The sequence below is a fragment of the Hyperolius riggenbachi genome, chromosome 4 (assembly GCF_040937935.1).
Source record: "Hyperolius riggenbachi isolate aHypRig1 chromosome 4, aHypRig1.pri, whole genome shotgun sequence".
NCBI lineage: Eukaryota > Metazoa > Chordata > Amphibia > Anura > Hyperoliidae > Hyperolius > Hyperolius riggenbachi.
The window spans coordinates 329,576,741-329,604,152 of record NC_090649.1 but is presented as its reverse complement, the minus strand read 5'-3'; the positions used below and the strand labels follow the sequence as shown (position 1 = coordinate 329,604,152).

General features: G+C 44.2%; 1 protein-coding gene across 5 annotated transcripts in view; it reads right to left on the bottom strand.

The window, feature by feature from the left end:
* KIF25 (kinesin family member 25) overlaps window positions 1-27,412 on the bottom strand; it is a 207,949-nt gene that overhangs the window by 138,237 nt on the left and 42,300 nt on the right. For 4 of the 5 annotated variants that reach the window (XM_068231811.1, XM_068231807.1, XM_068231810.1 and 1 more), the window contains exons 3-6: window positions 18,344-18,409; window positions 10,291-10,413; window positions 8,165-8,303; window positions 5,902-6,005 (exon numbers count right to left, since the gene is read on the bottom strand). In XM_068231811.1, coding sequence (XP_068087912.1) covers window positions 5,902-6,005; window positions 8,165-8,303; window positions 10,291-10,413; window positions 18,344-18,409 — 432 coding nt within the window. The remainder of the gene's footprint in view (window positions 1-5,901; window positions 6,006-8,164; window positions 8,304-10,290; window positions 10,414-18,343; window positions 18,410-27,412) is intronic. The other variant, XM_068231808.1, reaches the window with a different exon arrangement.

Below are 27,412 nucleotides of genomic sequence, written 5' to 3'. Positions count from 1 at the left end.
TTAACTGCTGAAAAGCTGATTCTTATGTGCATTTACTGGTGAAAGGCTACCTGTCATTATGTGCGTTTACTTCATTTTTTTTCCATGTAACTACGTTAGCTGGTAAATCCCCCCCCCCCCCCCCCCAAGCCCGGCCTGCCAGCCCTCGTGCCCCCTTTGAGCCCCCCCAAAAATCTGAAGCTGGAGCCGCCACTGCTCTATACTTGTTTTCCTTTAAAACCGCAAATGTCTTTATCCTTCTTCTGGCTGGCTGTTCTTTGATTATACATGTTGTTATTTGGGGGGGGGGGGGGGGGGGAGGTGATGCTGCAAATACTTTATGAATAATGTGCTTTATTAGAGATATGAGCACTTGCAACTGAACTGAGCCCCAGGTGGAGCTCTTTATGTTGCAAGGATGAAGGATGGATTTTAAAGCAGAAATACAGTGAACATTTCATCTCTGATACATTACAGTTGCTACACCATTATTCAGTATAAAGAAAATAAGCCTGCTTCAAAACAACTACAAAAAATGCTTGAAATTGGTGAAAAATCTGTGCTTTCACTTTTACTGGAGCCTTATTGTCAGGACAGGAAGAGTGCCAGTATACTCCTTATTTAGACACCCCTCCCCTGCCTTCCTCTCTCAGGAGATTTCCCTCTGGTGAACAGTATGTAAACAAAGAATTAATATGACCTGTGTGGTCGATCATGGGAGCGTGTGATTAGGGATAGTAGAATCCTTTTTTTTCTTAAAGTGGATCCGAGATGAACTTTTACTCATTGCACAATTGTGTTCCTTTCCTATTGTTTATAGGGCATTCCTCAAGCCAAATACTTTTTTGTTTTTGTTTTAATACTCTAATTCCCTATAAACTAAATAAGCCACTCCCACAGATTTTCAGAGAGCCAAGGCACTTTCAGACAGTAGCAAGGGCTAATGGGAGCTCAGTCTGGGCAGGAGGAGGGGGAGGTATTACTAGCCTGAGATTTCACAAGGCAGAGGGGAGGAGGGAGAAGGAGGGGGGATTAGTTTTCTTTGCTCAAGATGCAGATAAGCCTGCCTCTGTGTAATGTTTACAAACAACATGGCTGCTGTCATTGTATCACAGGAAGAAATATTCTTATTCTATTAAAGTTACTTGTTATAGTTAGTTTTTCATCTCGGATCCGCTTTAAATGCCCAGATTCTTTTAAACTTCAAACTGTCACCCAGGAGATGACATTGAAATGAAAATGGCTCTTGCTCCCATTGACAGCACATGATGTGGGCGTAATTGTGTTTTCTATACATGACACTTCTTGGGCCAAAGATAGGTAGGATAAATATACAGCCAATAAATAGTTTTATTTTACTTTATACCTTATATAACTGCAGTTGTGAGCATGCACCCAAAGTGCAAGAGAGGCAAAAAGGGCACTGGACATTTGGGCGGCACCCTAGGCTGTAATGTGAATTATGGCTATAGTGGCATTTAGAAGGTAATTTGGGTGACCACAAAAGACGGAGCCTAAATTACGAACAAAAAAATGCAATATCGCCGCCAGCAATTCCCCTGAGTCCATGGCGGTCTGGAGGGGGAATAGTAATTAACGACTCAGACTTTCGCAGGAGCAAGGTGAGACAATTTTTCTCTTCACCCTGCGCCATTTTTGTATGTATGCCCCAAAGTGATAACTTTTATTGCTAAACACACTCCTTACCAGTTAACAGCACAGACACTACATCACTAACCTTTCAGAAATCATTACTGCACTCTTATATAAGCCAGATGAGGGTTGTAAACGTTTACCAACTAGAAGCATTCTTAGTTGCATAGTTTGGAAAAAAAAAAAAGGAAAAAGTCCAAGTTCAACCATAGCAAAAGAAAAAAAAGAAAACACTTAGGCCCCATTCACACTAGAGCATTTTGCCGTGATTTTGGCAAAACGCTCAAACGCTAGAGCCTTTTAAAGCGCTAGGGTAATAAAAGTCTATGGGCCTGTTCTCATTTGGGCGATTTGCGCAAATCACCCAAAAACGGCCCAAAACGGCAAACGAAAACGCGTAACCTGCACCATTTTCAGGCGATTTCCAGGCGATTGCGTTTCAGTGCTATAGTAGCGCTAAACACGATGGCGGAAAAATCGCCGCACCGGTCAGTGATTTTTACGCGTGAAATTTTTACGCGTGAAAAATCACTCCAGCAAAACACGTAAGTGTGAACAGGGCCTCAGAAGTTTTAAAAGGTAAAAAGATTACTAATCAATACTATGTGAAAGTCAGATAAAATTCCTAGATCAACACCTCTGGGAATTACCTAGCTATTATAGCCATAGATATCCTTCAATGCAAGGATATAGCATTACATAGTTACATAGTTACATAGCATTAACCTCCCTGGCGTTATGGTTTTCCAGATTAAAGCTGAGTACACACGTACGATAACGATCGTTCGAAAACGAACGATAACGACAATCGGACTGATAATCGTGCGCTCCAAATTTTCCAACGATCGTTTTTTTGGACGATAACGACCGTTATCGCTCAATCCGGCCGATCCAACCCGGCGGATTTTTTCGAAAGATAATCGTTCAATTGTTGCAGTGTGTACAAAGATCGTCCGATAATGATTATCTATGGAGTAGTACGCATGTTCTTATTGCCTGTCATAACGTCACTTCCGTTTGCGCACGCATTTTTTTATCGTTCGTCGTTCAGTACTTTATACTTATATCGTTCACGTGTGTACACAATCGTTCATTACGAACAATCTTTTCGGTCTAATATGAATATCGTGTAAACGTCACGAATCGTTCGCAACGAACGATCTATATCGGACGTGTATACGAACCTTTAGGGTCTGAAAACCGTGAAATTTTTTCACAAGCTTTTAGACCCAAAAATCAAGAAGAAAAATAAACATACCACAGAGATATCTGCAGCAGCTCCTGCATATAACTCATTCAGGCACGGGATTACCACTATGAGCTGCAGATTTCCATCCCGAGCCTGACTCGGGATTATGGCTGAGGAGGTTAAAGTCCTCTTTAAATACAGATATAGAATTTGGCATTAACTACGTTCTGTGGTAAAATATTTCATATTTTAACCACATACGCAGTTCATATCTTAATAGACCTTTGTATATGCTTACAGATGAAAAGCTCATCTACCAAGATTTTGTATTGCCTTCTGATGTATTAATACATGTTAATCAGGTCACACATCTAAGTCATCTTCTGTCCAAGCTAAATAAGGCCACATTTGTAAACTTTTCTTGGTAAGCGCGACCTTCCAACCCTCTGGTATACTAGCGTCTCATGATTTTATTTCTTGTTTTAAGCATCCCAGAGTTGTGTTTGCTCTATATCCTGCTGCTTGGCATTGAATTTGGTTGCTTAACTTGTTTTAACCGGTATCCAGGTCTTATGTTCCCAGCTATAGGCCATTCCTTTTATATGATGCTCTACCATTGGCGCGACCACATTGCTTGACCTTACTATTTATCCACATCAAGCTTCATTTGCCATATGTTTGTCCATATGGCAATGCTGTTGAGATCCTGCTGTAATGCAGTATGTCACTATCCTGCTTAGTGTTAATAATTCTGCATAATTTTGTATTATCTTTCTCGAGTCTCCAGCTCTCTTGCAGGGGCATACCCGGCTACATGCTTATGCTATTCCCTCCGGCGCTGTCGTTAGCAGCCAGAGGGTACTGGTTAGGTAGAGTGACCAATGGGTCACGCTTTTACTTTTGCAGACTAAGGGTTGCTGAGACCTGTTGTCCCATTGGTTCCAGCCCTAATAAAGCTCTGCCCGTCGGTGTGCTCTCGCCCATGAAAGTTGATAGTTCACTAGTGCTATACTGCTGGGTTTGTTCTAGACGGTCACTTGTTATGACCCTTGCTTGATCAATGCTTGTATTGCTGTCTGTATTGACCACTGCATTACTTCACAACATCTTTGTCTGACCCTTGGATTATCTGTTTGGCTGTTGGATTTACCCTGTATGACCCCTGAACTGACAGTCATCTGGCTTTGTTTTTAGACTTTGCCTTCATTTGACTTTCTGGTACTTTTGATTTGGTACTTTTCTAGTACTATTGATTTCCTGGCCTCAGATCCTATATTTTACACGAATAAGTCCTCGGGGCAACCAAAGTCAGGTAGATGTGTTCAGTTTCTCGTTCAAGTTGGAACTGTGGAAAGCATGGTGGAGATTAGGATATACTATCTGAAGGGAAACCAGTGATTGCCGGAGAGGCTTAAACAAAGCATACATTTAAAAATCTTACTTACAGCTCAATCCTCCACAACTGAGGTCCCTGCCTGATCTTTAACCTCCCTGGTGGTAATCCTGAGCTGAGCTTGGGCAAGCGGCGGTATGGGAGTACGCGAGCGGCATGAAGTCATCGGGGGCGGTGCCAAAGTTTAAAGTGGAGCTGAACTCTAGCACTGGACAGAAGGAAAAAAGAGAACTGTACCCCATATGGTTGGAGAGATATGAGCCTCATCCAACCTTCTGGACCCGATCACTTGCACAGGACAGAAGATCAGAGAAATGCAGCCTGCATGTATTTAGAGAGTTTAGCCTGTCTTATCCCCCCTCATCTGTGACTAATCCCCCCTCTGGACCCCAATCTCTGGCACAGGACAGAGGTAAACATAGAGAAATGCACCCTGTATGTATGTAGAGAGTTTAGCCTGTCTAATTCCCGCTAATTTGTGTCTAATCACAAGTTGTAATTTGATCTCCCCCGTGTCACATGACTGCCATGGCAGAGATGGCAGATAAGCTCATTTGAAAGCACAGGATGTTATCAGCTTCTGCTGATCTGCTTTACTGTTACCGATTTTAGCCTGGATTTTGACTACTCTCTGTCTTCCGCCTGCACCGTCCTTTGCCTGGATTTTGCCTGCTCTCTGCCGGCTGCCTGCACCGACCTTTGACTGGATTTTGACTACTCTTTGTCTGCCGCCTGCACTGACCTCTGCCTGCCACCTAAGACTGATAGCAAAGGGAAAAAGTCAGAAAGGAATTTTCTGTTGGTGGGGTCTGATTGCACCCCAGGTTTTTTGTTTTGTTTTTTAAATAAATATTTATGTGTGTTTTTTTTTATCAAAACACTGTATTTTTTTTTATTTCCCCTGCAGTGTCCACTCCCTCCCTCCTCCCACCAGCCTCTCACTGTGATCAGCTGTCATAGGCTTCAGCCTATGACATCCTATCACTTCTAGGCCAATGGAGGGGACAGCCATGTCACACGTTATTCACAAGTTATTCATGATGACTGTTATCTGAGAAATAGAACATTTTAGCATATTTATCATATTTTCCCTTTATTACCGTTTACATTTATTAGGACTTGGAGTTGGTGAATTTTACCCGATGCCAATTCCACGTACCCAAATATTGCAATGACTCCTCGACTGCGCAGCCCGGTCCTAAGCCATGTCTTCCTTCATGGCCAAAGATGAAAAGGTTTTAACAAACACACAGAACCCTACTACTTATTTTATTTTCTAAACACACTGTGACTTTTTCTCTTATCAGAAACTCAAGTTCATCAAGTTTATGTAAAAGACTTCTAGCATTTCTTAAAATGCATTTTTTTACTGCCCCACTTTACCTTTTTGCAGCACTTGCTGGAGCAGTAGAAGGTTTATTCACCTACTTACTCTATGTGCTCCTCTATTTTCCTCTCACTATGAATGCAATCCCTGAGAGGGCTGATCTTTAGTCATTCTAGTACCACTGCTAATTTTTTCTTGTAAGAGCATGGCCAGAACCGGGGTTGTATTCAGTAGCCCAAGTGGGTTATGAGTAACCCCTTACTTTGATCCTGTTACTAATACCAACAAAACAAACTTGCTTCAATAAAATATTTGTAACATTTATCAGCAAAGTAAAAATAAAATAGAAATAGAACATACTATTAAATTATTGTGTAATATCTTCCGCCTTAGTTTTTCAGTCCTATACTTTTCATGGACTTCACTCAAAGATTGTTCTAGCGTCAATATTTTCTCATTCATACCTAAAAAAAATTGTTATTAACTTTAGATGGATATATACAATACATCACAGTACAGCTAATCATCCGCTAATGATTTTCAATAAACAATGAAACTTTGTCAATGTTTGTTACAGACGAGGAACAGGGATGCAGTGGCATACCTAGAGAATTTGACACCCGGTGCTGATTATTTACAGACCCCCCTCCCCCCCAAAAAATAAAAAAAAAACAAAAAAACAACCAATTGTTTTGATGGGAGGGTTGATGGGTTGGGGCGCCGAGCGTGTCGCTTCCAATTTTGGGGGATTTGGGGGGGAAAGGAATCATCAACCGTTATGAAACTCTGTACTCTATACAGTGCCGCAGAAGATGTCAGTGCTACATAAATACACAATAATAATATGTTAGGACACTACGACTATAGTTACGATTAGATTGTGAGCTTCTGTGAGGACAGTCAGAAAAGGGGGACATACAAAAGAGAGAGGTGTATAGGAGGAAAGGGGATAAAGAGGTAGAGGCATAAGACAGAGAGCCTGGTGGGAGAGGAGAAATGGCAGGAAGACATCTAATCAGGACTGCAGACATCACCAATGCAGTTTGGCAGGGACCTGCTGTTAAAAGAAGCCACTAAAATCTGAAAAGAGGAAAGGGTCATGGGGAAAACAACAGGGTGGGAGGGGCAGCTGGGAAAAGAGATAATATTACCTGCAATCAAGCTAATCTAAATTGCCTGGAGCTTGCTTCTCTGCACACTACAGAAGTCGGCTGTCAGCACCTGTATCGCTGACTACTGCAACAGCGGACTGCCCTGCGTTGTTGATTAATTACTCTGATTAGTGTAAATAAACAATATTCCAGGGCACTCTGCTATTACAGCAGCCAGTGCACATGGGTACTAATGACCGTTAACTTCTGAAGCACTAAACACATCCTACTACCTCTCCCTGCTAATATCCCAGCTGCAGCACAGCAATCATTCTCTCTACTCACCCTGCTGCTCTGCACACGCACTCACTGCAGGCTGTGTGTAGGGAGCGAGGAGACACATTGCCGACAGGACAGGAAGGGGGAGGGGTGCTACATCTAGTGCAGGAAGTAGTACAGTCCCCTGCACTGCCTGCTGCTATTTTCCCGATTGTTGCCCAAACTATGAGAAAAGGTCCCAGGTGGAAGAACACAGTGGCTGAGCAGTAAAGCGGCACCCCTAGTCATGGCTACACCCGGTGCTTTGAGCACCTGTTGACTTACGGTAGGTACCTGTTGCCTTACTGCAGGGATGAGCAAAATTAATATTCAATAAAAAGTGAGATTTGTTGCCCCTGAAATTTTCACAAAAATGGCCACCACTGTCGCCATACAAGGCTGTTCTCCAATAAGGTGATGGTGAGGTTTTCACTACTGCACATGCCAAGCCTCCATTGTGCCAGTACCACTAATCCACAGCTGCTTTTCTAGCTAACTGTTTGCTATTTCCAACGTCATAGTTTCAACTTAACGTAATTTCCTGAAAGAGAAAGCTCTAGGGTGGGGGTGAGAGCCAAGCAAGTGCAGAAGGTGGTTTTCAATTCATCACCCTCTCAGATGTGGACTTATTTATATGTTCCAAAGAAACTGAACTTCCATCTATTCTGAATCAGGTCTGGCTTTAGTGGCAGTGGATGCCTATGATCTATGCTTGATAGTAACTTTATCAACAGCCTGCTAATCTACGCAGGGTCTGAGTGTCTAGAGAGGGGACAATTGATCCATTGAATCCTTGGAATATTTCAGAGAAAAATAGAAAAGTTAGAAGAAAAAAAAAAAAGAAAAAAAATGTTTTTAAAGCTCTGTAAAAGGGCATTTTGCTGTGGTACCCTTTAATATATATGGCATCCCAAGTTCTGTGTACACCTTTTAAGGAGAGGGACAGTGTGGGCTCTCCCAAGCCTCTTTAACACCTTGTCACCCATGCAGGCTGGTATAGCCAGGATGGCTTAGTCACCTTGTGTGGGGCTCTGCCATAGAAAATTATGGAAATTGTTATGGCTCAAATCTTTGCTGACAATACAGCTATTTGGCTGAATCTGGGATCAAGCATATACATTTATAATGTACAGTGCTATTCTGTGACTATGGTAAATGTATTGTCTTCTGATTGGTAGATCCCAATGAAATATAATTGTTGCAATGCCCCTTACCTTCCAAACATTGGCTGCTATACTGCAGTTCTTGCAGATGATTCAGAAGTGACTGAATGTGATCTTTAAGTTGGTTTTGATATTGTTTCCATTCTTCAGTAATAAAAACTCTCAGACTCTGTAAATTGTGTTTCAGGTCCTGTACAAAACAAACAATTTAAATGATAAGGACTGTATTACAAGCAAAAGCATTCTCATTTTTTTCAGTTGTGTAAACCTTGTAAATATCTAGCCTTATTACACTCTCTGGGATGTACAGTATATCAATATATGAATATTACTTAGTAGTCTAACAAGTTACTGGCTCTGCAAATGCCTTTATTCTCACTACAGTAAAACCCCTTGTATCCGGTTGAGGTGGGGACTGCCTGATACTGGATAACTGTTGTTGCTAGTTGCGTGAGAGAGACCCTTCTCGGGCTAAGCAGAGCAGTCAGCAGGGCTACTTCAGAGAGCCACTGAAGGTGCCGCCACCATGAATCCCAACCTGGGGCAGTCTCTGTGAATTCAGGATGGTTGGGAGGCATGGTGTCACTTGACCAAAAACTTACAGAGGAGCTGCTTGCTACTCTGCATGGCTGGGGAGGAGACAGAGTCATCCAGGGAATCCGGGTTGCTTGAGAGTGCTGTTTGCTTGCTGGATAGCAAGGGTTTTATTGTATATACTCTCTGCTGTGCCTAATGCAGTGCTTCCCAACAGTACATGCTTTGCAGGAAACTGTACATATTCACAGGTGGGGCAATTAGTGCCTTAGCAGAGCTGAGTAACAACCTCTGTGGATTTCCACAAAACATGCATTGTTGTGGGCCTTGAGGACTGGATAGGGGAACACTGGCCTAATGGATGCAAAAAGCATTTCTCTTTCCAAAATACAGGCTCTCCATAACTTAACCAGGTACCTGGTATATCTAGACAGACATGAAATCAGAGGAGGATTGGTATGCAGATGTAATGAGGTTGCTCCCCAGAATATGATAAGAAGATGACAAACGCTTACAAAAAAAAAAAAAGATGCTGGTATAACATCAGATAGAGCATTATCCAGAGGCAGAAACAATATCAGCAGGACCAGGGGTGTTTCTTGTGATCTGTGCTGCGTGTGGCTATTCAGCCCACAGCACAGATCATGTGGCAGCCAGGGTGACCAGACTTCCCCCCTTTTTTCCCCACTAGGGGGATGTCCTGCCGGGGGCGTCTGATCGCCGCCGGCTAGTTGTGATAAGCGGGGGGGGGGGGGACGGGCTTCTCAAAGCCCCCCTCCGCAGCGTTTTCCGCGCTCCCTCTCCTTACCTCCCTCTCCTCCTTTATCAGAGCAGCGCAGGATGGATATCCATCCTGCGCCGGATAGGATAGGCTTCAGCCTATCATATGCCGGTGATCCCCAGCCAATCAGAGGACGGGGATCGCCAATCTGCCTTGGATTTCTTCCCCACGTGTTTACATTAGGCGTGCGAGCTGCGATCAGCAGCTCGCACACTGTTCACGGAGACACCCTCCGTGAACTGACATGGAAAGGCGGCTGTTTCCATGTAATAACCACTTAAACCCGCCGCCGCCTATCGGCGTTAGGCGGTCCTTAAGTGGTTTTTAAAGCCTTCTAGTGCAGCATAGCACCAGAATTCCTCCTGTCCAACTCTCAACCAAAGTGGCCTATCAAGTCCTTTACATAAGGGAACATAGCTCACGAAAAGATACCGTATGATTTTGACAGCAATCAAGGAAAGAGCTGCTGTTCTGCTCATATTATAGTTAGGGGTCGTAAGTACCTTAAAATATACCAGAGTTATACTATTATGCTTTGCTGCCATTGTTAATGCATGCATTATGTGGTAACGGGCGGCAAGCTCCACGATGGGATACAGTCGCACCGGATGCACTCTGGACATTGCATAAACTTACAATTGCAGTGTGTTAAATTGCCTCCATTACATTGCAATGTAATGCCCCCTATGAACGTAACCTTAACTTTCAATTCAGAAAACAATAATACCTAGATTAAATAGGGAGTTCTAGTCTGGGCAAGAGGCTAAACATATTCTAGAAATATTACTACCTAGCTGGCAATCACAGCAGTGTCTTGGATTGGAAGAACATAGTGGTAATGCAGGTCCACCGTAATACCTACCTGTACTGCCAGACTGAGCTTGCCGATCGCAGCATCAATAGATCTGTGTTCATTGTTGTGTGGCCCATTATGGTCATACATCTCTGTGTCCCCTAAACTGCAAACTAATGTTTGATTCAGACACTAAAAAAACAAAAATCAGATAGAATGGGCTATATGTTATAAAAGGAAGCATAAAATCAAAGTCCATATACCAAAAATAAAGACAAATAACACAAAAAAACACAGAAAAAATACAGAATGTAAAACACCTAAAGGAACAATTTACATAGGTGATAAACAAATTCTGTTTCTGCCACAAATGAAAAATACTGCTTAGCTGTACTGAACGGCAGTCTATGAGTTGTGACTTGGCTAAACTGTTCCTCCTATTCCATCATCACCCAAAGATGGTAGAAGATGGGAGGGGACGCCAGCCAGTCTTTTCCTGAGAAGACAGAATGCACCCGCCCACTTCCTTCCTGTGCTCCACAAGTAATAACAGAGGGAACATGTGGGGGTAACCAGTGATGACTCTGCAGAGAAACAAACTCCAACTCTGCTGGTAGCTCTATATTTTGTGCACAGTACTGATGCTTTCAAAGGATTGAAAAGGGCCGTTATGAATAATAATAGGCCCTACATGGAATTGTGGCAACATGAGGTATAAGTATAGGGGGGTTTCCGTTTTTCCCTCTGTGAGGTAGCAGGGACTCTGATTGGCTGATGGGTTCTGCATAGAGGTGGTGTTCTGACCCGGGCACTGATTGGTCGCTACAGGTGTGTGTAGAAATCTGCCAGGTGTTGCTGGGGTTATACATTGTTGCAACAACCAATGGCAGCTAAGTTGAGCATATTTAACCACTTGAGGACCTAGGGCTTTCTACCCCTTAAGGACCGGCCACTTTTTTTCCATTTAGACCACTGCAGCTTTCACGGTTTATTGCTCGCTCATACAACCTACCACCTAAATGAATTTTGGCTCCTTTTCTTGTCACTAATAAAGCTTTCTTTTGGTGCTATTTGATTGCTCCTGCGATTTTTACTTTTTATTATATTCATCAAAAAAGACATGAATTTTGGCAAAAAAATGATTTTTTTAACTTTCTGTGCTGACATTTTTCAAATAAAGTAAAATTTCTGTATACATGCAGCGCGAAAAATGTGGACAAACATGTTTTTGATAAAAAAAACCCCATTCAGTGTATATTTATTGGTTTGGGTAAAAGTTATAGCGTTTACAAACTATGGTGCAAAAAGTGAATTTTCTCATTTTCAAGCATCTATGACTTTTCTGACCCCCTGTCATGTTTCATGAGGGGCTAGAATTCCAGGATAGTATAAATACCCCCCAAATTACCCCATTTTGGAAAGAAGACATCCCAAAGTATTCACTGAGAGGCATAGTGAGTTCATAGAAGATATTATTTTTTGTCACAAGTAAGCGGAAAATGACACTTTGTGAGAAAAAAAAAAAAAAAAAGTTTCCATTTCTTCTAACTTGCGACAAAAAAAAAAATGAAATCTGCCACGGACTCACCATGCCCCTCTCTGAATACCTTGAAGGGTCTACTTTCCAAAATGGGGTCATTTGTGGGGTGTGTTTACTGTCCTGACATTTTGGGGGGTGCTAAATTGTAAGCACCCCTGTAAAGCCTAAAGGTGCTCATTGGACTTTGGACCCCTTAGCGCAGTTAGGCTGCAAAAAAGTGCCACACATGTGGTATTGCCGTACTCAGGAGAAGTAGTATAATGTGTTTTGGGGTGTATTTTTACACATACCCATGTTGGGTGGGAGAAATATCTCTGTAAATGACAATTTGTTAATTTTTTTTACACACAATTGTCCATTTACAGAGATCTTTCTCCCACTCAGCATGGGTATGTGTAAAAATACACCACAAAACACATTATACTACTTCTCCTGAGTACGGCGATACCACATGTGTGGCACTTTTTTGCACCCTAACTGCGCTAAAGGGCCCAAAGTCCAATGAGTACCTTTAGGATTTCACAGGTCATTTTGAGAAATTTCGTTTCAAGACTACTCCTCACGGTTTAGGGCCCCTAAAATGCCAGGGCAGTATAGGAACCCCACAAATGACCCCATTTTAGAAAGAAGACACCCCAAGGTATTCCGTTAGGAGTATGGTGAGTTCATAGAAGATTTTATTTTTTGTCAAAAGTTAGCGGAAAATGACACTTTGTGAAAAAACACAATTAAAATCAATTTCCGCTAACTTGTGACAAAAAATAAAATCTTCTATGAACTCGCCATACTACTAACGGAATACCTTGGGGTGTCTTCTTTCTAAAATGGGGTCATTTGTGGGGTTCCTATACTGCCCTGGCATTTTAGGGGCCCTAAACCGTGAGGAGTAGTCTTGAAACGAAATTTCTCAAAATGACCTGTGAAATCCTAAAGGTACTCATTGGACTTTGGGCCCTTTAGCGCAGTTAGGGTGCAAAAAAGTGCCACACATGTGGTATCGCCATACTCGGGAGAAGTAGTACAATGTGTTTTGGGGTGTATTTTTACACATACCTATGCTGGGGGGGAGAAATACCTCTGTAAATGGACAATTGTGTGTAAAAAAATCAAAAGATTGTCATTTACAGAAGTATTTCTCCCACCCAGCATGGGTATGTGTAAAAATACACCCCAAAACACATTATACTACTTCTCCCGAGTACGGCGATACCACATGTGTGGCACTTTTTTGCACCCTAACTGCACTAAGGGGCCCAAAGTCCAATGAGTACCTTTAGGATTTCACAGGTCATTTTTGTTTCAAGACTACTCCTCACGGTTTAGGGCCCCTAAAATGCCAGGGCAGTATAGGAACCCCACTAATGACCCCATTTTAGAAAGAAGACACCCCAAGGTATTCCGTTAGGAGTATGGTGAGTTCATAGAAGTTTTTATTTTTTTGTCACAAGTTAGCGGAAATTGATTTTAATTGTTTTTTTTCACAAAGTGTCATTTTCCGCTAACTTGTGACAAAAAATTAAATCTTCTATGAACTCACCATACTCCGTACGGAATACCTTTGGGTGTCTTCTTTCTAGAATGGGGTCATTTGTGGGGTTCCTATACTGCCCTGGCATTTTAGGGGCCCTAAACCGTGAGGAGTAGTCTTGAAACCAAATGTCGCAAAATGACCTGCGAAATCCTAAAGGTACTCATTGGACTTTGGGCCCCTTAGCGTACTTAGGGTGTAAAAAAAAGTTCCACACATGTGGTACCGCCGTACTCAGGAGAAGTAGTATAATGCGTTTTGGGGTGTATTTTTACACATACCCATGCTAAGTGGGAGAAATATCTCTGTAAATGACAATTGTTTGATTTTTTTACACACAATTGTCCATTTACATAGACATTTCTCCCACCCAGCATGGGTATGTGTAAAAATACACCCCAAAACACATTATACTACTTTTCCTGAGTACGGCGGTACCACATGTGTGACACTTTTTTGCAGCCTAGGTGCGCTAAGGGGCCCAACGTCCTATTCACAGGTCATTTTGAGGCATTTGTTTTCTAGACTACTCCTCGCGGTTTAGGGCCCCTAAAATGCAAGGGCAGTATAGGAACCCCACAAGTGACCCCATTTTAGAAAGAAGATACCCCAAGGTATTCCGTTAGGTGTATGGCGAGTTCATAGAAGATTTTATTTTTTGTCACAAGTTAGTGAAAAATGACACTTTGTGAAAAAAACCCAATAAAAATCAATTTCCGCTAACTTTTGACAAAAAAATTAAATCTTCTATGAACTCGTCATACACCTAACAGAATACCTTGGGGTGTCTTTTTTTCTAAAATGGGGTCACTTGTGGGGTTCCTATACCGCCCTGGCATTTTACAGGCCCAAAACCGTGAGTAGTCTTGAAACCAAATGTCTCAAAATGACTGTTCAGGGGTATAAGCATCTGCAAATTTTGATGACAGGTGGTCTATGAGGGGGCGAATTTTGTGGAACCGGTCATAAGCAGGGTGGCCTTTTAGATGACAGGTTGTATTGGGCCTGATCTGATGGATAGGAGTGCTAGGGGGGTGACAGGAGGTGATTGATGGGTGTCTCAGGGGGTGGTTAGAGGGGAAAATAGATGCAATCAATGCACTGGGGAGGTGATCGGAAGGGGGTCTGAGGGGGATCTGAGGGTTTGGCCGAGTGATCAGGAGCCCACACGGGGCAAATTGGGGCCTGATCTGATGGGTAGGTGTGCTAGGGGGTGACAGGAGGTGATTGATGGGTGTCTCAAGGTGTGATTAGAGGGGGGAAGATGCAAGCAATGCACTGGCGAGGTGATCAGGGCTGGGGTCTGAGGGCATTCTGAGGGTGTGGGCGGGTGATTGAGTGCCCTAGGGGCAGATAGGGGTCTAATCTGATAGGTAGCAGTGACAGGGGGTGATTGATGGGTAATTAGTAGGTGTTTAGGGTAGAGAACAGATGTAAACACTGCACTTGGGAGGTGATCGGACGTCGGATCTGCGGGCGATCTATTGGTGTGGGTGGGTGATCAGATTGCCTGCAAGGGGCCGGTTAGGGGCTGATTGATGGGTGGCAGTGACAGCGGGTGATTGATGGGCGGCAGTGACAGGGGGTGATTGATGGGTGATTGATAGGTGATTGACAGGTAATCAGTGGGTTATTACAGGGGAGAACAGATGTAAATATTGCACTGGCGAATTGATAAGGGGGGGTCTGAGGGCAATCTGAGCGTGTAGGTGGGCGATTGGGTGTCCGCAAGGGGCAGATTAGGGTCTGATCTGATGGGTAACAGTGACAGGTGGTGATAGGGGGTGATTGATGGGTGATTGATGGGTAATTAGTGGGTGTTTAGAGGAGAGAATAGATGGAAACACTGCGCTTGGGTGATGATCTGATGTCGGATCTGCGGGCGATCTATTGGTGTGGGTGGGTGATCAGTTTGCCCGCAAGGGGCAGGTTAGGGGCTGATTGTTGGGTGGCAGTGACAGGGGGTGATTGATGGGTGATAGGTGATTGGCAGGTGATTGACAGGTGATCAGTGGGTTATTACAGGGAAGGCCAGATGTAATTAATGCACTGGCGAATTTATAAGGGGGGGGGGTCTGAGGGCAATCTGAGCGTGTGGGCGGGTGATTGGGTGCCCGCAAGGGGCAGATTAGGGTCTGATCTGATAGGTAACAGTGACGGTTGGTGATAGGGGGTGATTGATGGGTGATTGATGGGTAATTAGTGGGTGTTTAGAGAAGATAACAGATGTAAACAATACATTTGGGAGGTAATCTAAAGGCGGGTTTGCGGGCGATCTAATGGTGTGGGTGGGTGATCAGATTGCCCGCAAGGGGCAGGTTAGGGGCTGATTGATGGGTGGCAGTGACAGGGGGTGACAGGGGGTGATTGATGGGTGATTGGCAGGTGATTGACAGGTGATCAGTGGGTTATTACAGGGAAGAACAGATGTAATTAATGCACTGGTGAATTGATAAGGGGGGGTCAGAGGGCAATCTGAGCGTGTGGGCGGGTGATTGGGTGCCCGCAAGGGGCAGATTAGGGTCTGATCTGATAGGTAAAAGTGACAGGTGGTGATAGGGGGTGATTGATGGGTAATTAGTGGGTGTTTAGAGGAGAGAATAGATGTAAACAATGGATTTGGGAGGTGATCTGATGTCGGATCTGCGGGCGATCTATTGGTGTGGGGGGGTGATCAGATTGCCCGCAAGGGGCAGGTTAGGGGCTGATTGATGGGTGGCAGTGACAGGGGGTGAATGACGGTTGATTGACGGGTGATTGACAGGTGATGGACAGGTGATTGACAGGTGATCAGGGGAGATAGATGCATACAGTACATGGGGGGGGGGGGGTCTGGGGAAAATCTGAGGGGTGGGGGGGTGATCAGGAGGGAGCGGGGGGCAGGGGGGGGGGGATAAAAAAAAATAGCGTTGACAGATAGTGACAGGGAGTGATTGATGGGTGATTAGGGGGGTGATTGGGTGCAAACAGGGGTCTGGGGGGTGGGCAGGGGGGGGTCTGATGGGTGCTGTGGGCGATCTGGGGCAGGGGGGGGGGGAAATCAGTGTGCTTGGTGCAGACTAGGGTGGCTGCAGCCTGCCCTGGTGGTCCCTCGGACATTGGGACCACCAGGGCAGGAGGCAGCCTGTATAATACACTTTGTAAACATTACAAAGTGTATTATACACTTTGTATGCGGCGATCGTCGGGTTAACATCCCGGCGCTTCCGTATGGCCGGCGGGATGTTGCGGCGGGTGAGCGGCGCCAGGCGGAGGCAGAGGATCGCGTCACAGATGACGCGATCGCTCCGCCCATGCCCCTACAAGGACCGCCGCCATTTGTCTATACGGCGGTCCTTGCGGCGTCCACTTCCCGGCCGCCTCTGTGCGTTAGGCGGTCGGGAAGTGGTTAAGACGGGTCCGTAGGCAGGTTAGCTGCCTTTGTTCCTGAGCGGTCTGGGCGAGCTCCCCTCCCGCCACTCCCTGAAGATAAAATAGACTTCGTCGTGGTCAAATCTTTATTGGTGAAACATCACGTTGAAGGCGTGGATGAAGATTGCAGTTGGGGTCCTTCCGGAGTTATTTAAGTTTCAGTTGGTTCGAACCGTAATGGTGGATCATATAATGAGTGTTTTTTATGTTCATTGAATAAAGTTATCTTTTATTGATTTTATTTGGACCTCAACTAGTTAACAAAAATTATCCAATAAAGATGGCCACGGCCTTTAACCTCCAGCCTGGGGTGTCAAGGTGTGTTTATTTATGTTCATATTATGTTATTAAGTTATTTAAGTTATATTTGTATATTCAAACAAGTGTTGCCTACAGTTCCATTTTTTCTGAAACATCTGCATCAGATCAAGATAGTGATATGAATGGCATAGCATCCTATTCATCGTTACCAACAATGAAGAATCTAAAAGGGTTAATTGGGGCTTTAAGGGATAAGAAATATTATTACTGTTGTGTTGTTGAAAGGCAGTTCTGTACTATACTGTAAAAAGATGTTAATCTGAGAATTAAGCATACATGCACTGATTTTTCTGAACAATTTCAGACCTGTTTGATCATTTTGCTGGAATCTGCCAGTAAGCTACTGCTGAAATATGTTTGATTGATTACAATTTACTACTATTATTATTGTGTTTTCATATAATGCTGACATCTACTGCAGTGCTTTATATAGTGTATTCAGTCAAGTCATTCACTGGAACTCACACTCTTATCCCTATCTTAGTCATTGTCTTATGTTCCTATTGTAGTTCGAGGTCAGTTTTTAAAAGGGGCCGTTTAACCCTTAGACTGTAATTCTTTTTTTTTTTTAGAAAGCCATCACGGATGTCTAAGCCGTATCTTAGCAAAAATGACTTCCGACGATACGTGGGAGATCTGATTAAGCTCAGTATGAATTTAATTCAACAAAAGGAGAGCACTGAATAGTAAGAACAGCTGATGTTAATGCTGATTTTCTATCTTCACACATTTTTGCCCCAAATAAGTATAATCTTGTTGGTACAAAATGGACATTGTCATTAGATCAACACAGTACAACTTAAGGTTTTACACATATCCAATCCTGATTAACCAATTTCACTCAGCTTTTGAATACTTTGAACAGATTGTGTAGGTAAGCTCTCATACAACAGTGTGTGATAAAATAGGTCAATCAAGATTGGTTTAAGGCCCATACACACGAATCGGTACCTAATCGCTCGGACGACATTGCTGTGTCAAGGCTGTACAGATGCGTAGTTAGCCTGCAGGCTAACAATGTGCTCTGTTGCAATGCAGGGGGCAGAGAGCTGATTGAGGGGCGCAGATATGACATAATGTGGTGGGTGGGGCAAGCAAGATGAACAAGGCAGTCATTGCTTGGCTGAGTTTATCCACCTGGTGGATTGCTGACCGGCTGCTGTACATGCACCGGATTATTGGCAGATTATCAGCAGCCTCAGATGACTTTCATCTAGCGTGTGTATGGGCCTTTAGACGCTTGAATTGTACAAGTGTTAGATAAAAATGACCCATCATTTCAGATGACATATAGACAAGACATTGCAGCCATTGGTAATTACCTCTGCCAGTTTTAGGTGGAGAATGGCATTTTCTGTTTTCAGAACAACAATGTTTTCTTCTTTAACCTGAATGATAATACTTTGATTTTATTTATTTAAAACACAACTTATATTGCTTTTGTAGATAGTGCCGAATGAATAATTGAATGCATATCTACAGCTTACTTCTAAAATGCATAGAACAAAAAGGTAGATGGAGGCTGGCACTTCCAAAAATAAGCTCTTTTATTGAAAGATTAAAAGCATGTGGCTATACAGCGACAGCCCGCTGTTTCAAGACTCAGCCCTTCTTCAAGCCGAAGTATCCACAGGTTAAAACATCATACATCACACTTATATAGTATAACACCCACCTAGCAACCAATCAATTCAAAATACGTGCAGCCAATCGTCTCCACCGGTGTCCTGGCGGACCTGAGAGAGAACTGATGGTCCAAAATGCAAATCAGCAACATCACATGTATTGGGAGGTGGAGCGGCGAAACTGCAGCATAAACACACCTCCCTACTCAATATTCACTGCAGCAGTAGGAGGAGACCAATAGGACCAAAAGCAGATGTCAACAGTTCAGGCCCCTCCCATAGGCGTACATGCGTCACACGTCGCGTACAGGGCTGACGTGTGGCATGTTGCTGGAGCTTCCCAAAGTCCTCCCCACCGGGCGGGCCGCGCGCAGTCAGCTGCTACGTAACAGAGCGGCCATGCGTCACCGTCCCTTACACAGGGGGCGGCACGCATAATGTTGCCAAGCAACATATCCATAGACAGGCTCCGCTCATAAAAGCATCACACGTCGCATACATAGCGAACGCGCGGCTTGCAGCCAAGACTCCGCACAGCACTCCCCAGTGGGCCGGGCATGCGAAGCCAACAACTATAAACATGAGTGAGGCGGCCACACGCCGCCATCACTCATACAGGGGGCGGCACAAAAACTGTTGCATAGCAACATGTAAATAAAAACATGTAAATAAAAACAACTGTATCCAATATCTCCTACCAGTACTGCAGCGATCATAGTTAGCACACACCTCCTCCCTCAAGTTCCAACCATCCAGTGGAGAAGAAGTTCTGCATAAAAAGAGCAAAAAATTACACATAAGTAAGAGCATGCGGAGTGAACAAACCAAAGAAGGTGATTAGATACAGAAACCCAACTCATATTCCCTATTCAATCCCCCTTGTCCCAAAACCCCCAATCTCTTAATCCAACTCGCCTCCCTCCTCAGTAGTTCTTTAGTCCTACTATGTCTGCCCCTCCACCCCGCTGGCACCCCATCAATGACTTGCACCTTCAACTGAGACACACTATGGTGTAGCTCAGTGAAATGTGCAGAAACTGCTTGTTTGGTATCTCCATTTCTGATAGCACTTTTGTGGGAACAAATCCTATCACGAACCTTTTGGGTAGTCATCCCTATATAGGCTAACCCACAAGGGCATTTCAACATGTAAACTACAAAGCTAGATTCACACGTGTACAGATCTCTAATCTTGAATCTAGTCCCCTTAGAGGGGTGCCCAAATTCTGGGCCCTTGATTATATGTCCACAGAGGTGACACCCCAGGCAAGGGTAAGTCCCCACTTTTTTGTCAGAGTTCGAGTCCTTTTGGTCGTGATAGAACACCTTATCTCTAATAGTCGGAGCTCTCTTAAACGATAACAAGGGGGGGTACCTGAATTCTGGAATGCGTGGGAAGGCTTCAGAAAGCATATGCCAATGGCGTCTGATGATCTTACCTATCTCCTGACTACAGGTATTATAGGTTGATACAAATGGAAGGCGAAACTGGTTATGTAACCTTTTAGTTGAACGGGTCTCCTGTCTTAACACCTGTCGCGGATACCCTCTTTGTCGAAATTTCAAGTCCATATCATCCTGTCGTCTCTCCAATACAGTCTGGTCAGATACAATTCTGGAGAGTCTCTTATGTTGGCCCTTAGGTATTGCCTTTTTAACATGAGGGGGATGAAAGCTATTATAGTGTAGTACTGAATTGCAATCAGTACTTTTCACATATAGGTCAGAGGAGAGGCTATCACCTCTTCTCTCGATCAGTGTGTCTAGAAAGGAAACACTATCAACGTCTACATGACTAGTAAGTCTAATCTCTCTGCAGCTCAGGGACAACTCAAGCAGAAAAGTATCAAAGGTCGAACGTGGCCCCGCCCACACGCAAAAGATGTCATCAATATAACGGAGCCAACATCTGGCGTGCAACTGAAACAAACGATTAGAATAAATGAAAGCTTCCTCATAGAGGCCCATATAGAGGTTAGCATAGGACGGGGCCACATTCGACCCCATCGCTGTGCCCCTCAGCTGCAGAAAGAACTCACCCATAAACGAAAAATAATTGCAACGCAAAATGATGTTCAGTAGGTCAACCAAAAATAGTCGTTGGTCATTGGAGACGTCAGATCTAGTCATGAGGAACCAATCTACGGCCTCCACACCCCCATCATGTGGGATGGAGGTGTAGAGGCTCTCTACGTCAAGGGTCACAAGTAGGAGATCATCTCCCACCACATTCAGTTCCCTAATCTTCCTCAGAAACATATCGGTATCCTTAACATAAGAGTCTAGGGTGACCACCATTGGCTGCAAAATCCTGTCCAAGAATTGGGCAATAGGCACAAATACAGAACCCGTGCCGGCCACAATGGGTCTCCCCGGTGGCTGGCATGGGTTCTTATGTATCTTAGGCAATGTGTAGAATTTGGGTGTAGTTGGATTTTCTGCAATCAAAAATTTAGCTAGATTTTCATCAATGATACCCCTAGATTTAGCTTTCTCAACTATGCTTTTAATTTTTCTCTGTACAGAGATAAGGGGGTCCTCTTCAATTTTACAGTAAATCTCAGGTTGCATAAGCTGACTCCTAATCTCCTCTTCATAATAAGAACTATCTAGCACTACCACGGCTCCGCCCTTATCGGCGGGCCGTATGGTCAGTTCAGTTCTTTGTTTCAAGTGGTTGAGTGCCTCACGTTCTTCCCTTGAGAGATTAAACGAAATTCTCCTCTTCCGTTGGTCCTGTTCCAGAGTGTTGATGTCCTCCATAACTTTACCACAGAAACTATCAATAACCATATTTCCTGAGGGAGTAAAATAGCTCTTATTTCTAAGGCCTATTTCTTTTAATGTAAACTGAAACTCATCCCTTTCCAACATCTGACCATTAAACTGTGGAGACACCCCAAAAAAATATTTCAACTTAATAGTCCTGAAAAATCTAAAAAGTTCCTGATCTAATTCAAAAAAGTTGGGCGTGTTGGTGGGACTGAAATTCAAACCATAATTCAAAACCCTTTCTTCTGTTGGTGTCAACATGTGTCCAGAGATGTTAACAACCAGCTGGGGTAGATCCATCAATTCCTCTTGCGTAGTTCCATCTGACTCTTCGCAGGGTCCCTTTGTGCGCTTTGCCCTGGCTCTACCGCCACCCCTCCGACTGCTCCTCTTCCTACAGGTGAACTCTCCCGAGAGGATAAAAAATCGGAGACTGAGGATCCTTGATTGCCTCCCCGAGGACGAGGTATACCTCCTTTGGGTTTATTTGGCTTATTAGGCTTGTTAAATCTCCTCACAGTGGTAGCAGGGACCATTCTTTGCCATGAATAGACGTAACCCTCTTTGTAGTCAAGTGTATCACGCTGGAACTTAGAGCGTTTGGTTTCCTCAATGGACTTAGTATGGGTCACAATTTTCTTCGAAAGTTGGTCAATAAATGACTGCATCTCTTCTGCTGTTAAGGTAGCGGTTAATTGGGTAATAATAGCCAGACTCTTTTTCTCCAATACTGGCAGTTCTTGATGGATCCTCTCTATATTGAGGATTATTGTATCAAAGGCCGCCTTATTCCATATCTTCTCAAATGTGGAACAAAATTCCTGATCACCAAGAAACATCATAGGCGATATCTGAGAACGTATAGATCTTGGAATAATTCTCGAGCGGCAATATTCAGCCAAAGTTCTGGCGTGCATATCAAGCTCAACCCATTTCTTTTTAACAAACTCCAGCTTGGGTTGAGCTTGATATGCACGCCAGAACTTTGGCTGAATATTGCCGCTCGAGAATACTAAGTCCATTGAGGAAACCAAACGCTCTAAGTTCCAGCGTGATACACTTGACTACAAAGAGGGTTACGTCTATTCATGGCAAAGAATGGTCCCTGCTACCACTGTGAGGAGATTTAACAAGCCTAATAAGCCAAATAAACCCAAAGGAGGTATACCTCGTCCTCGGGGAGGCAATCAAGGATCCTCAGCCTCCGATTTTTTTATCCTCTCGGGAGAGTTCACCTGTAGGAAGAGGAGCAATCGGAGGGGTGGCGGTAGAGCCAGGGCAAAGCGCACAAAGGGACCCTGCGAAGAGTCAGATGGAACTACGCAAGAGGAATTGATGGATCTACCCCAGCTGGTTGTTAACATCTCTGGACACATGTTGACACCAACAGAAGAAAGGGTTTTGAATTATGGTTTGAATTTCAGTCCCACCAACACGCCCAACTTTTTTGAATTAGATCAGGAACTTTTTAGATTTTTCAGGACTATTAAGTTGAAATATTTTTTTGGGGTGTCTCCACAGTTTAATGGTCAGATGTTGGAAAGGGATGAGTTTCAGTTTACATTAAAAGAAATAGGCCTTAGAAATAAGAGCTATTTTACTCCCTCAGGAAATATGGTTATTGATAGTTTCTGTGGTAAAGTTATGGAGGACATCAACACTCTGGAACAGGACCAACGGAAGAGGAGAATTTCGTTTAATCTCACAAGGGAAGAACGTGAGGCACTCAACCACTTGAAACAAAGAACTGAACTGACCATACGGCCCGCCGATAAGGGCGGAGCCGTGGTAGTGCTAGATAGTTCTTATTATGAAGAGGAGATTAGGAGTCAGCTTATGCAACCTGAGATTTACTGTAAAATTGAAGAGGACCCCCTTATCTCTGTACAGAGAAAAATTAAAAGCATAGTTGAGAAAGCTAAATCTAGGGGTATCATTGATGAAAATCTAGCTAAATTTTTGATTGCAGAAAATCCAACTACACCCAAATTCTACACATTGCCTAAGATACATAAGAACCCATGCCGGCCACCGGGGAGACCCATTGTGGCCGGCACGGGTTCTGTATTTGTGCCTATTGCCCAATTCTTGGACAGGATTTTGCAGCCAATGGTGGTCACCCTAGACTCTTATGTTAAGGATACCGATATGTTTCTGAGGAAGATTAGGGAACTGAATGTGGTGGGAGATGATCTCCTACTTGTGACCCTTGACGTAGAGAGCCTCTACACCTCCATCCCACATGATGGGGGTGTGGAGGCCGTAGATTGGTTCCTCATGACTAGATCTGACGTCTCCAATGACCAACGACTATTTTTGGTTGACCTACTGAACATCATTTTGCGTTGCAATTATTTTTCGTTTATGGGTGAGTTCTCTCTGCAGCTGAGGGGCACAGCGATGGGGTCGAATGTGGCCCCGTCCTATGCTAACCTCTATATGGGCCTCTATGAGGAAGCTTTCATTTATTCTAATCGTTTGTTTCAGTTGCACGCCAGATGTTGGCTCCGTTATATTGATGACATCTTTTGCGTGTGGGCGGGGCCACGTTCGACCTTTGATACTTTTCTGCTTGAGTTGTCCCTGAGCTGCAGAGAGATTAGACTTACTAGTCATGTAGACGTTGATAGTGTTTCCTTTCTAGACACACTGATCGAGAGAAGAGGTGATAGCCTCTCCTCTGACCTATATGTGAAAAGTACTGATTGCAATTCAGTACTACACTATAATAGCTTTCATCCCCCTCATGTTAAAAAGGCAATACCTAAGGGCCAACATAAGAGACTCTCTAGAATTGTATCTGACCAGACTGTATTGGAGAGACGACAGGATGATATGGACTTGAAATTTCGACAAAGAGGGTATCCGCGACAGGTGTTAAGACAGGAGACCCGTCCAACTAAAAGGTTACATAACCAGTTTCGCCTTCCATTTGTATCAACCTATAATACCTGTAGTCAGGAGATAGGTAAGATCATCAGACGCCATTGGCATATGCTTTCTGAAGCCTTCCCACGCATTCCAGAATTCAGGTACCCCCCCTTGTTATCGTTTAAGAGAGCTCCGACTATTAGAGATAAGGTGTTCTATCACGACCAAAAGGACTCGAACTCTGACAAAAAAGTGGGGACTTACCCTTGCCTGGGGTGTCACCTCTGTGGACATATAATCAAGGGCCCAGAATTTGGGCACCCCTCTAAGGGGACTAGATTCAAGATTAGAGATCTGTACACGTGTGAATCTAGCTTTGTAGTTTACATGTTGAAATGCCCTTGTGGGTTAGCCTATATAGGGATGACTACCCAAAAGGTTCGTGATAGGATTTGTTCCCACAAAAGTGCTATCAGAAATGGAGATACCAAACAAGCAGTTTCTGCACATTTCACTGAGCTACACCATAGTGTGTCTCAGTTGAAGGTGCAAGTCATTGATGGGGTGCCAGCGGGGTGGAGGGGCAGACATAGTAGGACTAAAGAACTACTGAGGAGGGAGGCGAGTTGGATTAAGAGATTGGGGGTTTTGGGACAAGGGGGATTGAATAGGGAATATGAGTTGGGTTTCTGTATCTAATCACCTTCTTTGGTTTGTTCACTCCGCATGCTCTTACTTATGTGTAATTTTTTGCTCTTTTTATGCAGAACTTCTTCTCCACTGGATGGTTGGAACTTGAGGGAGGAGGTGTGTGCTAACTATGATCGCTGCAGTACTGGTAGGAGATATTGGATACAGTTGTTTTTATTTACATGTTTTTATTTACATGTTGCTATGCAACAGTTTTTGTGCCGCCCCCTGTATGAGTGATGGCGGCGTGTGGCCGCCTCACTCATGTTTATAGTTGTTGGCTTCGCATGCCCGGCCCACTGGGGAGTGCTGTGCGGAGTCTTGGCTGCAAGCCGCGCGTTCGCTATGTATGCGACGTGTGATGCTTTTATGAGCGGAGCCTGTCTATGGATATGTTGCTTGGCAACATTATGCGTGCCGCCCCCTGTGTGAGGGACCGTGACGCATGGTCGCTCTGTTACGTAGCAGCTGACTGCGCGCGGCCCGCCCGGTGGGGAGGACTTTGGGAAGCTCCAGCAACATGCCACACGTCAGCCCTGTACGCGACGTGTGACGCATGTACGCCTATGGGAGGGGCCTGAACTGTTGACATCTGCTTTTGGTCCTATTGGTCTCCTCCTACTGCTGCAGTGAATATTGAGTAGGGAGGTGTGTTTATGCTGCGGTTTCGCCGCTCCACCTCCCAATACATGTGATGTTGCTGATTTGCATTTTGGACCATCAGTTCTCTCTCAGGTCCGCCAGGACACCGGTGGAGACGATTGGCTGCACGTATTTTGAATTGATTGGTTGCTAGGTGGGTGTCATACTATATAAGTGTGATGTATGATGTTTTAACCTGTGGATACTTCGGCTTGAAGAAGGGCTGAGTCTTGAAACAGCGGGCTGTCGCCGTATAGCCACATGCTTTTAATCTTTCAATAAAAGAGCTTATTTTTGGAAGTGCCAGCCTCCATCTACCTTTTTGTTTGCTGCAGTTGGATCCCATGGTTCGGGGAACCTTTGAGGCTTGGGCACCCTATCCCTCTTGTTAGTGAGTGCCACTCTTTTTATCTCTATATTCTAAAATGCATAGGACATTTGTGTAAATGCAGGTCATTAGGGAACGGGATACGTGCAAAAATGCCTCAAATGATTAAAAATATTTGTTTACATTGCCTGCTTTAACAATTCAAACATCAACATTCACAGTTTTACCACCAATATTTAACAGTAACATCCTGATTTACTGGAGATCAGAAGATAGTCTCTGGACTGCATTCATGTAAAGCACTCTATTAGGTAGCAAAACCCTTTCTTGTGTCACTTCAGGTCATGGAGCAGCTTGAAACAGATCATTCCTGACTGACAGAACACAGAGAGTATCCCTAGGTCCTATAATGTCCAAACCTGCACCTCTACAATTCGGAGTGCCACAAGGATCAATCCTATCCCCTCTGCTGTTTGCAATCTACATGTTGCCACTCGGTACACTTATCCAACGACATGGCCAGACGTACCACTGCTACGCCGATGACACACAGCTATACCTGTCCTTCAAACCTGGTGGAACAGACCCTACCTCAAAAATAAACTCTTGCTTAGCTGAGCTACAGGCATGGATGAATGATAACTGGTTGAAACCGAATGCTGACAAAACTGAGGTCCTGTTTGTCCAAAGCCAGCACTCACCATCAAAACAGCTCTATCCTAAAGCAACACCAATCAGGATTGGGAATGCAGACATAAACAGATCCAACCTTGTGTGCAGCCTTGGCGTACTAATTGATGGGGAATTGAGTTTCAGAAACCAAATTTCATCTGTAGTTAAATCTTCCTACTTTCATCTGAAGAACATTGCAAATATTAAACATCTGATTCCCCCAGAGGATCTTCCAACCCTAGTCCACGCCTTCATCACATCACGGCTGGACTTCTGCAATGCCCTTTATGCTGGCCTCCCCAAAAAGGACCTGCGTCGCCTGCAATTAGTGCAGAATGCTGCTGCCAGATTGCTAACAAACCAGCCTCGCCACTGTCACATTACACCGATCCTTCGCTCACTGCACTGGCTACCAGTAGAATGGAGAATACTCTTCAAGATTGGACTGCTGACATTCAAATCCCTGCACAATCTGGGCCCTGGATACATGAAGGACCTGCTGAAGCTGCACCACAGCTCTCACAACCTCAGGTCAGCAAGTTCTATAAACTTGGTCACTCCCAGAGTGCACTTCAAAAAATCTCTGGAGATAGACCCTTCTGTCATGCTGCCCCTACTCTTTGGAACTCCCTGCCACACCCAGTAAAGACAGCACCATCCATGGAGCTATTCAAATCCAGACTGAAAAGCCACCTGTTTAGCCTGGCATTTCCGGGCTTGTAAAATTCTTCCTCTGTACCACAATGGTCGGAGCCATGCTTATGCGCTTTGAGTCCCATGGGAGAAAAGCG